Source organism: Heptranchias perlo, chromosome 4 (assembly GCF_035084215.1).
Source record: "Heptranchias perlo isolate sHepPer1 chromosome 4, sHepPer1.hap1, whole genome shotgun sequence".
NCBI classification, from domain to species: Eukaryota; Metazoa; Chordata; class Chondrichthyes; order Hexanchiformes; family Hexanchidae; genus Heptranchias; species Heptranchias perlo.
In genome coordinates this window covers 25,008,342-25,025,789 of record NC_090328.1, presented here as the reverse complement: position 1 = coordinate 25,025,789, position 17,448 = coordinate 25,008,342, and the positions used below count along the sequence as shown (strand labels likewise).

Genomic DNA, 17,448 nt, shown 5'->3' with positions numbered 1-17,448 from the left:
GTTCTGCAAAAGTGTATCTGTATAGATAATTGAAGACTTCAGCTCATTAGTGGCTGTTTGTAGTGGAGTGCTTATTAATACACTAATGGGATTCTGCTTAAGTAGTTTATCAGAAACTCAATTTTGAGTCTCTTTCCAGTCTTAATACTGGTTTTGCCTTCTGAACCTAGCACTTCCCACGCCCTGGGCATGTATGTGTGTAGTTTGAACGCAGGAGCTCTTGTACCACTATGGACTGCATAATTTTTTTAACTTGCTTCTTAAAATGTAGTACATACAAAATACAACAGTGGTTGCAGAGAGAGGGTTTAAGATGCATGAAATATAATCACTAATGCCGAAATATTGGCACAAGAGTATTACAGCCTATTGAATCAGAAAGTTACAGCACAGAAACAGGCCACTTAGTTCATTAAGTCTGTGCCGGTATCTTTCTTCACGAGACGCCTAATCAAACCCACTCTCCTGCTCAATCCCCGCATTTTTTTAAAAGTTTTTTTCAAGCTCTCTCATGCCCTTTTAAAAAAATGTTGACAATGGTTTGTGGTAAGTAATTCCACATTCTACCCAGTGTGTAACGATTTTTTTCTAACCACCCCTTTAATCCTTTAATGATCATCTTAAATTAATGCCCTATTATAAGCATCCCCCTGATTAGCGGAAACAATCTTTCTCTATTTACCCCATCATATTCTGGAAGACCTGTATCAGTTACCCCTTCTTCTCAGCTGTAGTGGGGAAAAAAACCTACCTTCTCACATGGATCATCATAACTCTTTATCTTTGGTAATACTGCTCAAGATTTTTTTTCCCTTTCAAGTTATTTTATCTTCCACTGAAAAGTCTGGCAAAACTATGTGCTACTTCTACAGTTATTTTTTTATTATAAAATTCAGAGTATTACGAATGATGATGACAATACTTGAATTCTGTGAATAGTCAACCTGAAAGGCTAATACTAATACTATTATCGTAACATTCCTTTAAAAAAGCACCCGGTACGACCTCTGACCTGCCTTTTCTCTCTAAGGTTCACTGGCATACAACTGCACTCCCACCTCTTCCACTACTCCCTGTTCAAATCCCCCAATCTTGTTTCTAGCCAGTTCACAGAATGAGTCACCAGTGAAATCCTGTGTGACTGTGACCACATCTCACTGTTTCTCCTCATCCTCCTTGACCTTTCTGCGGCTTTCAACACTAGGACAACCCCATTCTCGTCCAGAGTCAATCTGTACAACACCATTCTTTTGTGGTTCCATTTCGACCTGTCCCAACACAGTTACTGAAGCAGATAATGAAGCAGTCCGTGCCCGCATGCAGCAAGACCTGGACAACATACAGGCTTGGGCTCATAAGTGGCAAGTAACATTCGTGCCAGACAAGTGCCAGGCAATGACCATCTCCAACAAGAGAGAGACTAACCACCTCCCCTTGACATTCAACGGCATTACCATCGCCGAATCCCCCACCATCAACATCCTGGGGGTCACCATTGACCAGAAACTTAACTGGACCAGCCATATAAATACTGTGGCTACAACAGCAGGTCAGAGGCTGGGTATTCTGCAGCGAGTGACTCACCTCCTGACTCCCCAAAGCCTTTCCACCATCTACAAGGCACAAGTCAGGAGTGCAGCTCCAACAACACTCAAGAAGCTCAACACCATCCAGGACAAAGCAGCCCGCTTGATTGGCACCCCATCCAACACCCTAATCATTCACTCCCTTCACTACCGGAGCACTGTGGCTGCAGTGTGTACCATCCACAGGTTGCACTGCAGCAACTCGCCAAGGCTTCTTCGACAGCACCTCCCAAACCCACAATCTCTACTACCTAGAAGGACAAGGGCAGCCGGCACATGGGAACAACACCACCTGCACGTTCTCCTTCAAGTCACACACCATCCCGACTTGGAAATATATCGCCGTTCCTTCATCGTCGCTGGGTCAAAATCCTGGAACTCCCTTCCTAACAGCACTGTGGGAGAATCTTCACCACACGACTGGAGCGGTTCAAGAAGGTGGCTCATCACCACCTTCTCAAGGGCAATCGGGGATGGGCAATAAATGCTGGCCTCGCCAGCGACGCCCACATCCCATGAACGAATAAAAAAAACCTCATCTCCTCAAATGGTTTGTCCTCCTATGCCCACCTGGTAACCTATGTTATGCCCCAGAGTTTCCTTCTTGGTTCTCTCCTATTCATTATTTACGCGCAACCCCTCAATGACATAATCTGCAAGAACGGAGACGCTTTTCATGTGTACACGGTTAACATCCAACTCCATATCTCCATCATCAACATTGACTCCAGGGCTGTTGCTGTACTATGCGACTGCCTTTTTGACATCAACTCCTAGAAGAGTTGTCACTTCCTGCAACTCAATGTTAGTGAAACTTAAGTTATCCTGTTCAGCTCTAACCAGCACCGAGATGACTCTAGTGCTGTATTCATCAACCTCTCGAGCTCCTTGCTTAGCTGAGGTTAGCAGATTGCAACTTCCTCAGTTTGATCCTGAGCTAAGCTTTCCAGCCCACATCTGGTACAATGTCAAGACTGCCTTCCTCCACCTCTAAGATATTGTCCACTAATATTCCTAATTGATCCCATTCACTTCTGAAACCCTAATTCATACCATCAGCACTTAAACGATCAACTTCCCAAATGCTTGCTTGGCTGTATTTCCTACTTCCACCCTTCACAGACTGCTGCTATCCGAGAACACAATGGCCTGAGTCATTTCCCAAACACCTATCACCTCCACCTTCACTGGCTCCTTTGACACAGTGATCCTCCTTTTAAATCCCAGCAGAAAGGGACTAGGTGACCGCCAGACAGACAAGGAGGACCAGGAAGCTAGTTCAGGAGTTCCCTGAGGGCATCTCACTTTCTAACCAGTGAATACTGGTGGGGAAGAGGGTTCCCTTGGGGAGTGCAGCCAGAGCACCATGGGTAGCTCAGCTGTACTGGTGAGGGGGGGGGGGGGGGGGGGCGGAGACAGGTCAGGAGAGCAATAGTGGTAGGAGATTCCATAGTTAGGGGAGCAGACAGGCGTTTCTGCGGCCTCAGGCGTGATTCTAGGATGGTATGTTGCCTCCCTGGTGCCAGGGTCATAGATGTCACTGAGCGGCTGCAGAACATTCTGGGGGGGGTGAACAGCCAGAGGTCGTGGTCCATATCGGGACCAACGACATAGATAGAAAGAGGGATGAGGTCCTGCAGGCAGAGTTTAAGGAGTTAGGAAAAAGATTAAAAAGCAGGACCTCAAAGGTAGTAATCTCCGGATTATTCCCAGTGCCACGCGCTAGTGAGAATAGAAATAGGAGGACAGAGCAGATGAATGCGTGGCTGCAAAGGTGGTGCAAGGAGGAGAGCTTTAGATTCCTGGGGGATTGGGACCGGTTCTGGGGGAGGTGGGACCTGTACAAGCCGGACCGGTTGCACCTCAACAGGGCCAGGATCAATATCCTTGCGGGGAGGTTTGCTAGTGCCTTCGGGAAGAGTTTAAACTAGCTTGGCAGGGAGATGGGAACCTGAGTGTGGATTCAGAATAGGTAAAGTCAGAACTGGAAATGGAAGGCAGAAAATTAGTGAGTGAGTCTGGAAGGCAGAGGGAATGAAGGTTAGAAAATAAACAGAGGAGTTTGGCAGTCCTTAAATGTATTTACCTCAATGCAAGGAGTATAGGAAATAAGGCGGATGAGCTGAGGGCACAGACAGACACGTATGCTATCTTAACTATTACAGAAACATGGCTTAAAGAGGGGCAGGACTGGCAGTTCAATGTCCCTGGTTTTCAGACGCGATAGTGAGGGGGATAAAAAATGCGGGGGGAGGGGGTGCCAATTTTGATTAAGGAAACAATTACAGTTGTGAGGAGGGATGATATTTTAGAAAGAGCATCAAATATGGCCTTATGGGTTGAGCTAAAGAACAAAAAAGGGGCAGGCACACTACTGGGAGTGTACTAAAGATCCCCAAACAGTCAGAGGGAGATAGAGTAGCAAATATGTAGGCAAATTTCTGAGAAGTGGAAAAACAATAGGGCAGTAATAGTAGGGGATTTCAATTACCTTAATATTAACTGGGATACAAACAGTGTGAATGGTATAGAGAGTGCAGAATTCTTAAATTGCATACAGGAGAATTTTTTCAGCCACTATATAGCAAGCCCAAGAGTGGGGGGGGGGGGGGGGAGGGGCGGGGGGAGTTCTGGATTTAGGTCTAGGAAATGAAGAGGGCAGGTGGAAGAAATAGCAGTGGAAGAGCAGTTTTAGCATTGTTATTGAAAAGGATGAAGACAGAGCAGGAGTTAAAGTTTTCAATTGGGGAAAGGCCAATTTTACTAAACTGAGAAGTGATTTAGCAGAAGTAAACTGGAAACAGCTACTTGAAGGTAAATCAGTGTCAGAGCAGTGGGAGACATTCAAACGGGTGATCCAAGGGGTTCAGGGTAAACATGTTCCCACAAAGAAAAAGGGAGGGGCTGCCAGATCTAGAGCCCCCTGGATGTCAAGAAGCATTCAGGCTAAGATAAGGCAGAAATAAAAAGCCTATGATAAGACACCAGGAACTCAATACGACGGAAAGCTTAGAGGAGTATACAAAATGCTGGGGTGAAGTTAAAAAGGAAATTAGGAAAGCAAAGAGAGGGCTTGAAAAAATATCAGCAGGTAAAATCAAAGAAAACCCAAAGATGTTTTATAAATACATTAAGAGCAAGAGGATAACTAAGGAAAGAGAAGGGCCTATTAGAGACCAAAAAGATGTGGGTATGGTTCTTAATGAATACTTTGCATCTGTCTTCACAAAGGAGAGGGATGATGCAGGGATTGAAGTTAAGGAGGAGGAGTGTGAAATATTGGATGGGATGAACATAATGAGGGAGGAAGTATTAAAGGGATTAGCATCTTTTAAAGTGGATAAATCACCAGGGCCGGTTGAAATGTATCCCGGCTGTTGAAAGAAGCCAGCGAGGAAATAGTGGAGGCTTTAACAGTCATTTTCCAAACTTCACTGGATACAGGCGTAGTGCCGGAGGTTTGGAGGACTGCTAATGTTGTACCGTTGTTTAAAAAGGGAGCGAAGGATAGACCGAGTAATTACAGGCCAGTCAGCCTAACCTCAGTGGTGGGCAAATTATTGGAATCAATTCTGAGGGACAGGATAAACTGTCACTTAGAAAGGCACGGACTAATCAAGGACAGTCAGAACGGATTTGTTAAGGGGAGGTCGTGTCTGACTAACTTGATTGAATTTTTTGAGGAGGTGTCAAGGAGGATCGATGAAGGTAGCACAATTGATGTAGTCTACATGGATTTTAGCAAGGCTTTTGACAAGGTCCCACATGGCAGATTGGTCAAAAAAGTAAAGAACCATGGGATCCAAGGGAATGTGGCAAATTGGATCCAAAATTGGCTCAATGGCAGAAAGCAAAGGGTAATGATCAACGGGTGTTTTTGCGACTGGAAGACTGTTTCCAGTGGGGTGCCGCAGGGCTCGGTACTAGGTCCTTTGCTTTGTGGTATACATTAACGATTTGGACTTAAACGTAGGGGGCATGATTAAGAAATTTGCTGATGACACAAAGATATGCCGTGTGGTTGATAGTGAGGAGGAAAGCTGTAGACTGCAGGAAGATATCAATGGATTGGTCAGATGGGCAGAAAAGTGGCAAATGGAATTCAATCCGGAGAAGTGTGAGGTAATGCATTTGGGGAGAGCAAACAAAGCAAAGGAATACACAATAAATGGGAGGGTACTGAGAGGTGTAGAGGAAGTGAGGGACCTTGAGTGCATGTCCACAGATCCCTGAAGGTAGCAGAAGAGGTCGATAAGGTGGTTAAGAAGGCATATGGAATGCTTTCCTTTATTAGCCGAGGCATACAATATAAAAGCAGGGATGTTATGCTGGAACTGTATAAAACACCAATTAGGCCACAGCTTGAGTACTGTGCACAGTTCTGGTCATCACATTACAGGAAGGATGTAATTGCACTAGAGAGGGTGCAGAAGAGATTTACGAGGATGTTGCCAGGACTGGTGAATTTTAGCTATGATGACAGATTGGTTAGGCTGGGGTTGTTTTCCTTGGAACAGAGGAGGCTGAGGGGTGATTTGATTGAGGTGTACAAAATTATGAGGGGCCCAGATAGAGTGGATAGGAAGGACCTATTTCCCTTAGCGGAGGGGTCAATAACCAGGGGGCATAGATTTAAAGTGATTGGTAGAAGGATTAGAGTGGAAATGAGGAAAAAAATTTTCACCCAGAGGGTGGTGGGGGTCTAGAACTCACTGCCTGAGAGGATGGTAGAGGCAGAAAGCCTCGACTCATTTAAAAATACCAGATGTGCACCTGAAGAGCCGTGACCTGCAGGGCTACGAACCAAATGCGGGAAGTGGGATTAGGCTAGGTGGCTTGTATCTCAGCCGGCGCGGACACGATGGGCCGAATGGCCTCCTGCTGAGCCATAAATTTTCTATGATTCTATGATTTCTATACCTCACCCTATTTGGGTAATCTTCTACAGTCATGTATCCCAGCCCACATGCACTGTTCCTCTGGACTCCAGACTACTGCTTATTTGTCACTCCCTGCGATCCACCATCAGAGGCTGATCTTTCAGTCCTCCTGCACCATGGGACTCTACTTTGCTACCTTTCTTCCCACCTCAAAAGCTTTCCAAAAATCCCTCTTTTAACTAGGCCTTCAGACAGCCTCCCCCAAATCCTTACACATCCATTTCTCCTCCTTGTAAAGTGCTCTCAAAGATCCCTTTATTTAGGGAGCACTAATTAAATGCAGTCTTAAAATAATTACGCATCCTTAATTCACATAGCTTAAAGGAATTATATAAAATCAAGCTTTGGTGTGCATGATTTCAGTATAGATGTTGAAATAATTGTACCAGTTTATTTAGACTCTTTAGTAACGGAATACATTTTTAAGAGGAAGGGACGAACTTAAAAGCTTTTGATAGTTTGACCAACATAAATCATTTAAATAAATTACCTGTGAATTTAAATTTCCAACATAAATGGTTCTTCTGATTTCTTCAATCTTGGAAGGATCCACGTTTCCCATTGTTGGAGGTTGAGAGCTTATTCCTAATGCTGTAAGAGTGGGATCGAGTCCAGCTTGTAGTGCTCCCAGTGTACCAAAAGGGACAGAACCAACAACAGCTCCCCTTGCACTCGCAACTGCATCAACTGCACCAATCTGTCAAATGAAAAATGTAACTTGAGAATTAGTCAGCAAAGTTTTTTTTTAAAGAAAATGTAACTAAACCATTTCTTTTAAAAGATGAACATTTTCTTTCAAAATGTGCTGCACACATTTAACATTGTGAACATACATGTGAACTTACAAGTGAAAATGAACGCTGAGCGATACATGATCATTAGGGAGGGGTGCCCGTAAACCTGCTCAAAGAGTTGGGCTTAAGGAAGGCCTTAAAGTCGGAGGGGGAAGTGGAGGGGTTTAAGCAGGGAATTCCAGAGTGTGGGGCCAATGATGTGATGAAGGGAAGGGGGTTGCATTCATTTCTCCCCACTCCGCTGGCTCAAATTCTCATTTGTTCGCCACTAGCAGCGCCTCCCCTTCCACCCCCCACTGGCTGCATTTCCCATTCCAACTCAGCCACTGGCTGCCAATCCTTTTGCCTCCAATGCTCACCAGCTGCAGTTCCCGCTCACAGGCTACCCTTACCCCTTTAACAGTAACCTACCAACTGAATTTCCTATCCACAGAACTACCACCCCACCGGCTGTATTCATCATCCTCCAATGCCTGAATTTTCCTACCTCTTGCTAATCTGAATTACCCTCCTCTCCCACTGTCTTTCCCCTTGCCCCCATTCCTTTTCTCCCCTCCACATTCTTCCAAATTGGCTCCATTATCCCCAAGCCTCTAATCTTTCTTGACTAGAAAAATTCAAATTGGTCTTGACTACCCAGGTATAATGCCATGGGAGATCGATCAATAATATTTAAAAATCTTTTCAACTATTTAGTGCTAATTGAAATAGTCACTTTAATACTATAAATAACATCTTTTATCAAGTTTAACATTGAATTTTACAAAGAAAACTGCCAGGCCATCCAGCTTCTACTCTAATTTCAAAATATTGTATTTGTTGACGATATGTTTATGCTTCCATTGAACTGTAATATAAATATAAAAGAATGTTCTTCAGATACTCCAAGCTTCAAAACGTCACTTACAGAAGCAAGAGGATTTGAAGTAGGGACTGGGAGCAACCCTGCACCAGGTATCAATCCTATAATAGAAGTGTCAGGAGCCAAAAGGGACATGGCTTTGCTTTCATCTGGGATTTTACCTGTGAAAGAAACAAGACAATTACTTAAGATAATGGAATCAAGTAAAAAATGTGTTTTTTTTCCCCATCTCAATAGCGCAGATTGACTAATCTGAGAGCTCACTTCTAGATCCTTCCAAAAACATACAAACATAAAGATGTCTTTTTAACCTACTCTGTAATAAAATTAAAAAATGCAAAACTGTCAAAACTGTAAGCAACCATATATTACAGGAAAACTTGTTTTAATAATTAAAAATGTAGACAATAATTTAACACTTTGAGCTATGGTCACCTGTACTTGAAACTTATTGGTCATGTACCATACGATATCAAGCATGGACGTTTTCCCCAGGCGATCACTCTCAGTGTTCGAAAGTTGTGTTACACACGACAACCGTTCATGTTGGCTGCATCACTACTAGCACACAGAACATCAGATACAGAAAAGAAGAACATTTTTTAAAATTCTTTTTTTAGTCCCGAATAAAATGACACATAGCCAAAATCCGATAACTGATTTTTTAAAAATTAAAAACCAGTTAAACAGTCGCGGCAAGAAACCATAATCGTTTACTTATGAGATTACAAATGTTTCACGTAATTCAGTTTGTCCTGAATACCATCATTATAAATTACAGCTCTAAAATTTCACATCCTTTTACCTGGTAAGTGTGCAACAATAGTACACGCGTGCATCAGCACAAATGATTTTAAAGTCAACTGGTCACCAGTTGCTGTGCTATAATATGGGGTGGCCAACTAGCATATCACAAGTCGCATGCAGCCCTTCTGCGGCTGAAGCGTGGCTTTTTTTAATGCATTACTTAGCTGCTATGCCCATGCGCAACAAAACGGGCAATCTTTTACCCTGACCCAGGTAACCTATAAAATTGAAATTAGCTGATCTCCCGTAGTATTGGCTGGAGCATTGTTTTGATGTCTAGCTGCTAAGACAGAACTGTGTCCCCTTTAAGGTCACTGCACAATTACTCTGTGTGGGACGGTGGTATAACTGGGCACATACTGAATTAAGTTTCTGTAGATCGGCAGCTGCTTGTAAATCTCCAACTCTTGTCTGTGGATAGAAGCCAGGTTACCAAGATCAGAAAAATTATCAGGAAATGTTTGGCTTTATTTGTCTTAATACTTTTGACAATTTTGAAGTGCGACAAACACAAGCTAAATACAAGACTTTTACACATATATAATTATTTGTATATATAAACTAATTAATTACATCCAGCAGAGGCGCTGCCACACACACAAAACTTTTGAACAACCAAATGGTCCTGCCACCTGACAAATGGAAAAAAAAATGGAGGGGCGGAGGCAGCACTGGTGTTACTGTCACAAGCACACCCCTTCAGTTCTACAAGCCTCTGCAGCAGAGAAGAAGCCAGATGTGTCACCTAATCAGCTGTGTGCTGCTCAGGTTTATGAGACTGAGCTGCTGCTATTAACTGTGAGAAAGAGAGGGAAATGGAAGAAAGAAGGCAAGCGGGAGGAAGAGGGAAATGAGAAAGACTAGAGAGAGGAAATGAGCAAGACAGAGTGGTGTGTGAATGAGTGAGCGAGAGAATGAGAGAGAACAGAGAGAATGAGAAAGGTACAGAAGGAATGTCGAGTAATGAGACATGTTTGAAAGAGAGGGGGAATAAGCAAAAGAAGTGAAGGGAAACAGAAAAGGAGTAAGATGGGGAGAAGAGAAATGGGATTGGATGAATGAGAGGAAGTGAGCGTACAATCCAGATTTCAACTAAATAGTTAGAAGCAAAGCATGTCAAGTAACACTGCAGGAATATTTCCTGTCACTACGTCTAGCAAAATTGTAAACGTGTTATTTATAAAGTGGTTTGTGATTTTGCTACGCCTAGTGCACAGAGGGCTATTATGATCTCAATTAAAAAATTGCTTGCATAGAAAACTTGTAGTTACAGTGAGAATATCAGAGGTTATTAAATTTGTGACTCTTTTGTTAGTATAGAATTTATTTTTATGTTTCTTGAGCTTCAAAATGTTGGCTACTCCTACTATAAATTATTCTGATGCTTCACTGAATCCAATAAATTCTAGAAGAGTGGTTTATGAAAATGCTGACACTGTGACATGGATATTTACGGGGAGGGAGCGGGGGAGACCAAAAATGGCCAAAGAACCTGGCAAGGCTGGGGACACGGAGGTCCTGCCGAACTTAACGGCAGGACCACATCATTATTTTTTGGATCCGTTTCCCACCTGGCAGCCGGCCAAATTGACAGCTTGGCCAGAGACGGAGAGGGAAAATCAGTGGCAGGAAGCCGCTGCCATGGAGCCTTGGGGACGGTCCCTGGCAATCTGGAAGGGGGAAAGTCAGCCATCACAGGAGGGGGAGAAGAGAGGCCATTAGAGAAAATCAGGTATCAAAGCTGGGATGAGGCTAGGACATCGGGTGGGGATGGGGTGATGTGGGAAGTTCCTGGTCCTCCTGGCCCACAAGGAGTGCTGAAAAAGGCACTTACTTTGTGGAGCTGGCACTCCCGCCTCCCTTTCACAGCCAGGTTTTCTGGGAAACCTGTGCAGCAACAGTGAATTTTAAACCAGGCTCCCAAATGCACTTTGGGAGTCTGATCCAAATATGTTAATGAAGTGTCCTTCGTCTCCGTGGTGAGACAATCGGTCGCCACGAAAACTGCCGCCGTAAAAACGGGTGCGGGCGGCGGCTTAGGGTCGCATTTCCAATAATTGACTGTTTAACTATCTCCACCCCACCCCTCTCCTGCCCATCGTGGGAGGGTTAATATCGAGGCCTATGATTCTGCTCGATGGCACTCTGATGTTTCTGCTCCTCAGTCCTGACTATCAAAGGGGTCAACAGAAAGCTTGCCATGACTTTTTACATTAAGCATTACTCTTGAAAGTAGTGTTAGTGACATCTTCAGAACATGTTTAAAGATTTCACTTTTATCAGCTATTGCAGACTCCTCTAACTTGCCCCATTTGCCTTTGGGGGTTTGGGAGGAATTACCCCAAAATTTACCCAAGTTTACTTTGCCTTTCCCAAGAGATTGTTTGACTCGGGGTGGGGGGGAAGGCTGCACGATGTCTGGATAGAACAGACTGGATAGATCAATTGGTCTTTTTCATATGTTCTTATGTAAAAAGCACACCAAATTATTGATGCCACCTTTAGGTTACTGGACTTACTGTGAGCAGCAACACCTCATATGAATTTAAGTTAACTACAATACTCATAAATATTCAGCCTCCAGATATTGTATTAAAGGGCTATTTCTTGTTTCCTCTGACAAGTGGGTCAGTAACCAGAGATCATAGATTTAAAATAATTGGCAAAAGAACTAGAGAGGAAATAAGGAGAAATTTCTTCACACAGAGGGTTGCTAAGATATGGATCGCACTACTTTAAATGGTGGCGGAACAGGATTCCATAGGAACTTTCAAAATACAACTGGACATGTACTTGAAGAGGACTAATTTGCAGGGTTATGGGAAAAAGGCTGGGGTGTGGGACTAAATTGGTCAGCTCTTTCAAAAAGCCGGCACAGGCATGTTGGGCCGAATGGCCTCCTTCTGTGCTCTAAGATTCTATCTCCCAAAATGTACTTTGTGGTTATCATAGAAATTGTTATTATCTAAGAATTTTAAAACATAAATGTAAGTTTAGCGTTTAAATTATTATTGTTTAAAAGATGTTTTTAATATTAGTTCAACCTAACTCAATTACTTTCTTAAAACAATCAGTAAAAGAGCTCTACCAGATAGCTTAGTGAGCTAAATGCTTCAACCGATTTGGTAGAGTTATGCAGACTTGGGAGGTCTCGGGTTTAATTTTTGGTCTGTGCTGTTAGCTATCTCTGGTAGGCCAGAACTAGGGGTGTTACAAATTGCCACAGTACCCTTTGAATAGTGGAGGAGGACATTAAGTAATCAGTGATTCCTGATCACTAGCTGGTGATCTGTGCTTGAAACCGCACTTATGGATAACATTCAGTTCCACTCCATTATTCTCCCATAGTTCAACAGCCAGCTGATACTTCTTGTCAGAGCACACCTATAAAGAATGGGCTTTGGGTAAGGTACCAAAGAGCTGTTGGCACCCAAGAAACTGTACCCTAGCACAAGTCACTGCACACAGTTTGGAAAAAATTGTCAATACTTAGGTTATAAAATAGAAATGGACAGTTTTAGGCAATTATAATGATATGCTATAACTCTTCGAAACACTTGTGCCATATTTGAGAACAGTATCAAATATTCCTTTATAAAAGGATCTCACCATACCTACAGGGCCTATAGATTTTAAGCGCAAGAATTTCTAAGTGCTTTAATACTCAAACAGCACCTTAAACTACTGGTGAACAAATGAACAAAGATTTTTTCTTGGAAATTGTGAAGATCATGCAGAACATTGCACTTTACTGCTCTGTTTTGTACCACACAATGCAATTATTTTAAAAATGGGTTGGGGGTGGGAATTAATACTTTCACAGACTTTTAAGTGCATAGAGAGTATAGCCAATGTTTCTGTGACTACATGAAACACCTGCAGGAAATCAGGTTCACATTATTTTGAATTGCTGTATACACTGTAGTTAAAAGACTGCATATTAAAGCACCACTGCTTTTTAATTATAGAGTAAAAATGTACAACACCAGGCTGGAAAATGCATGTGTGGTATAAAACAGATATATTATTTTATTTGTTGTAGCCACTATTCATTATTATCTATACAACTTCAATACATTGTTTCCATAAGCTTTTCTTGTTAATATATACGAATATGCACAAACACATAGCGATCATTTACTAAGATAGAAAAAAAAGGTCTCACTGCAGCAATCACAGTAAATGTGATGGAACCAAGAAGAGAATTGTATCATATATCAATTGTACATTTCAATGCCATACATAAACCTCGCAAATAATTTTGTTGAAAACAAGCTCTTTTGGTTTTAAACATTATATTACGGTATAATGCAAAATCTTAAGTAACATTAGTATGAATTTATCTTGGCATTATAAAACAAATTGATATAATTATATGCTAATATATCTAAAAAGAAATCCACTCCCCAACACACATACACGCACACTCCCAGAGGAACTGATTTATTGAACAGTATTTTAGTTAGAGAACATTTACAAACAACACAATACAAAAACAGAAAGGATTAAAATGCTTAAAGAGAAGACGTATACAAGGGACAAATAAAAAAATAAAAAGACAGGGTATCCATCTTGGAAGATGTCGACGGGCAGCCTCCAGTCATTATTCCCCCCGTGAAGGTTTTGCTTGGTGGCAGCATTAGTGGCATGGCAAACAATGCCTACAGTAGGCAAGTGCACAGGTCTGCCTTCGCCAGTCTAGTCATCTACTAATGCACACACATCACAGAGAAAACATACAAAACCAAATTAATATTGGTACTGGGATTCCATCTACCATTAAATATGGTTAATAAAGAAAAACCTTAAATTAATTAGGACACATTTCAAATTACTTGAAAACATGATATACCTGCAGGAAAAGAACCCGCCACTGGATTGGCTTACATACAAGATAATGCAGCCATTTATACTTAACAATCTCACAATACTAAACCAGCTTTTAGAATTGGAATGTAACAGTTATCAACATAAATAAATGAAAGCAATTAAAAAATGGCTCAGATGACTTAACACTGCACAGATACTAGATTTTTATGTATCTGTACTAAACATAAAAACCCGTTCATTCCTACAAGATGGCAAACTCCAATATCATTCTTGAAATGGCACATAAAGGCACAAACTATAAATTTGAATTTGTAAATGCCAAAAAATGTAATTTTCAAATAAGATATGGCAAGAACCATACCTTTAAAAAGTTTTGTTTAATGTAAATTCTAAATATGCATTTTAAAGTAAGCCTTTATCTGCCATGACATCTTTCTCAGTTTACACAGTAACATCAGCAGAACAGCACTGCATTATTAACAGTTGGCTGCCCAAAGTAATTATATGCATGATTAAGTAACTCCGTAGAATACATTTTCAAAACCATGCCTTAAAAATGTTTATCATACTAATGAATTCTTAAGTCAAAATAAAGATGTGAGCATAAGGTCCAACATTATAAATGCTGTTGTAGGGTTTCTATTGGAAAACTTTGCAATGGATCCAATTACATTTAGGTTTTACAGGATGAAGCCAGTATGAAACAAAGCAATTGAAACAAGATATCGAATTTCAGTATGACATTAAAAATTCCTATCTGTAACCTTAAATTCTGTCCACGCTAGCTAATAATATAACTTCTATAGTCGTTTAACAAGACCTATTAGCACTATTTGTAATTTAAAGTGTCAATATGGAAATACACTGATATTTTCAATAATGTTAATCTGTAATATAAAACATATTTTCTTTTATATGTTCATATTATCTCGGTTGCTGCTATCCCTAGCTATTTTTTTAAAACTTGGGTACCTAAATTTACGTGTGTTAATTCTGGGATCCCATGCGCATTAGAAATCAGGGCTACAACAGAGTGTGGAATGAAGTGTGGGCCCTTTCCCCAGCCCACACTTCATTCGAGTACAGCTTCCTCACTGGGAGCACGGGATCAGCTCCACAGTGCTTTCAAGGCCACACTGACAACTAACTAGCCTTAAAAAATTTACATTAGAAGTGTAGATGATATGCAATAAAACAAATTAAAAGATTAAATCTGTAGATTTGTTCCAAAATCATCCACTGGTTTACTGAGACAAAATTATGTTATTGTTTTTTGTATATTTCGTACTGTATGAAATTATGCAATCTTATTTTCCTGCTTGCTTCATAAAAAGGGCTTTGAAGGCACAGCTGGAACTTTTAGATTAAGAAAAATTGGTATCATATTAAAAAATATCTTTGTGCAAGTACAGGATATCCACAACTAACTTAATTCATGCAATCTTTTTTATTAATATTGCTTTGGTATTAAATGGCCTATGCAATTTTATTAACTCAGAATAAATCAACGCCCTTCTAAAAAAAAATGCATATATAGTTTAAATATATGTGCTTATGTGACACAGAGCGTGGTGAAAGCTGGGTGAATCTACTAAGCGGATCAACTTGCCAAACAGAGTGACGACAGGAGTTTGGTGAGAGTGGGAATTTGGTGCAGGGGGGAGGAGGTGCTAAGTAATTTAAACCAAGGGGCAACAGTAAAGGAAATAATACAAATAATCAGTAATTAATTAGATCTAAGGGGATAAAATTAAAATTAACTAAATAGAGGATACCAACATTAAAGGGATCCATATTGCATTAAATAAAAATTTGGTGTACATAAATAGGAGTTATGGTGATACTAAAATAAATAAGTTAATAAACAAAAAACAAGACTAATTAGTTACAATTAATCTGAAATCAAACTAAATCCATCCACTAAATATAATCTAGATCTCAAGTAATTGTATTATATCTAGAATTAAATTACTACTAACAAATAAATAAATTTAAAAAAAAACAGAAATGGCATTGCAATCTACGTGTTGGGACTGTGATATGTGGGATTTTTTGGACAGTGAGACTGTCCTGGATTGCAACATATGCAGGAAATATCTCAGCCTTGAGACACTCCAGCTCAGAGTCCTTGAGCTGGAGTGCGAGTTACAGACACTCCGACACATAAGGGAGGGGGAGGAATTTCTGGATAGTTTTCTCCAGAATAGTTCTTAACCTTAGGGGAAAGCACAGGTGCAGGAAGGGGAGAGTGTGACTGTTAGTCAGCAGGAAGGGAACCAAGGGGAGATAGAGAAGGAGGTCCAGCAGACACTGGTCCTATCCAACAGGTACAATGTATTTGCTATCTGTGAGGATAAGGATGTAGGCTGCGGGTTAACTGCCAGAATGCTAACCATGGCACCATGGAGCAGGAGGCAATCCGGGGGTGGGGGGGGGGTGGGGAGGAGCAGAATAGAAAGGTTGGAGTCATAGGGGATTCGATAATTAGGGGATTAGATAGCGCCCTCTGCAGTCGAGCACGAGGGTCCAGGAGGGTGTGTTGCCTACCTGGTGCAAGTGTAAAGGATATCTCGGAGCAACTGGAGAGGAACTTGGAAAGAGAAGGGGAAGATCCAGTTGTCGTGGTCTATGTTGAGACCAATGACATAGGGAAGAAAGGGGATGAGGTCCTGTTAAGAGAGTATCAGAAGTTAGGAACTAAATTAAATAACAGGACCTCATGCGTGGTAATCTCGAGATTATTATCCAAGCCACTTACTAATTGCCGTAGGGATAGATGGATCAGGAAGGTGAATGCGTGGCTGAAAGACTGGTACGGGAAGGAGGGGTTTCCTTTTTATGGGACACTGGCACCAGTACTGGGACAGGAAGAAGCTGTACCGCTGGGATGGGCTCCAGTTGAACCGGAATGGGACCAGAGTCCTAGTGAAAAGGATAAACAGGGCTGTGTATAGGACTTTAATCTAGTAAGTCAGGGGAAGGGATCAGATGAAAATAACACAAGTCTGAAGATAAAAGAAATAGCAGATGCGGGTGAAGGTCAGACCAAGGTAAGGAATAAGGGAAACATAAATGGTCAGGGAACAAATACAGTTATAGAACATAAGTACAAAATGACTATTAAAAATAAAGTGAGGGGAACAATTATTAAAAACAAATTAAATTGCCTGTACAGCAATGTGCACAGCATCCAAAACAAAAAGGGGGAAACTGGAGGCAATAATTCATAGCGAGGAGCCAGATGTAGTAGGGATAACTGAAACATGGCTACTTAAAGAACAGGTCTGGCAGTTAAATATTGCAGAATATAATGTATTTAGAAAGGATAGGGAAGGAAGAGGTGGGGGGGGGGGGCAGTTGTACTAATTTGAGACAACATAATGGCAATAGAAAAAAGGGACATAAGTAAAATTAACATAGAAACAGAATCCATATGGTTTGAGACAAAGGATAAGAAGGGATCGATCACATTAATAGGTATAGTCTACAGACCACCTAATAGTGGAAGTGAAGTGGAGAAAGCAGTATGTAAGCAAATCTATGAAATGAGTAAAAAAAAATCAAATAATAATCATGGGAGATTTCAACTACCCCCAAATAAACTGGCAAGCCGTACCGAAAGGGGAACA

At 41.3% G+C, this 17,448-nt stretch overlaps 1 protein-coding gene across 3 annotated transcripts in view; it reads right to left on the bottom strand.

Moving 5' to 3' along the window:
- The window catches only part of srek1 (splicing regulatory glutamine/lysine-rich protein 1), a 59,952-nt gene that overhangs the window by 27,427 nt on the left and 15,077 nt on the right, over positions 1 to 17,448 (bottom strand). Inside the window, exons 2-4 of one of the 3 annotated variants that reach the window (XM_067982617.1) lie at positions 8,618 to 8,740; positions 8,228 to 8,343; positions 7,017 to 7,223 (exon numbers count right to left, since the gene is read on the bottom strand). In XM_067982617.1, coding sequence (XP_067838718.1) covers positions 7,017 to 7,223; positions 8,228 to 8,317 — 297 coding nt within the window. In that variant the 5' untranslated portion in view covers positions 8,318 to 8,343; positions 8,618 to 8,740. Of the gene's footprint in view, positions 1 to 7,016; positions 7,224 to 8,227; positions 8,344 to 8,617; positions 8,744 to 17,448 lie in introns of all 3 variants that reach the window. The other 2 variants (XM_067982618.1, XM_067982616.1) reach the window with 2 other exon arrangements.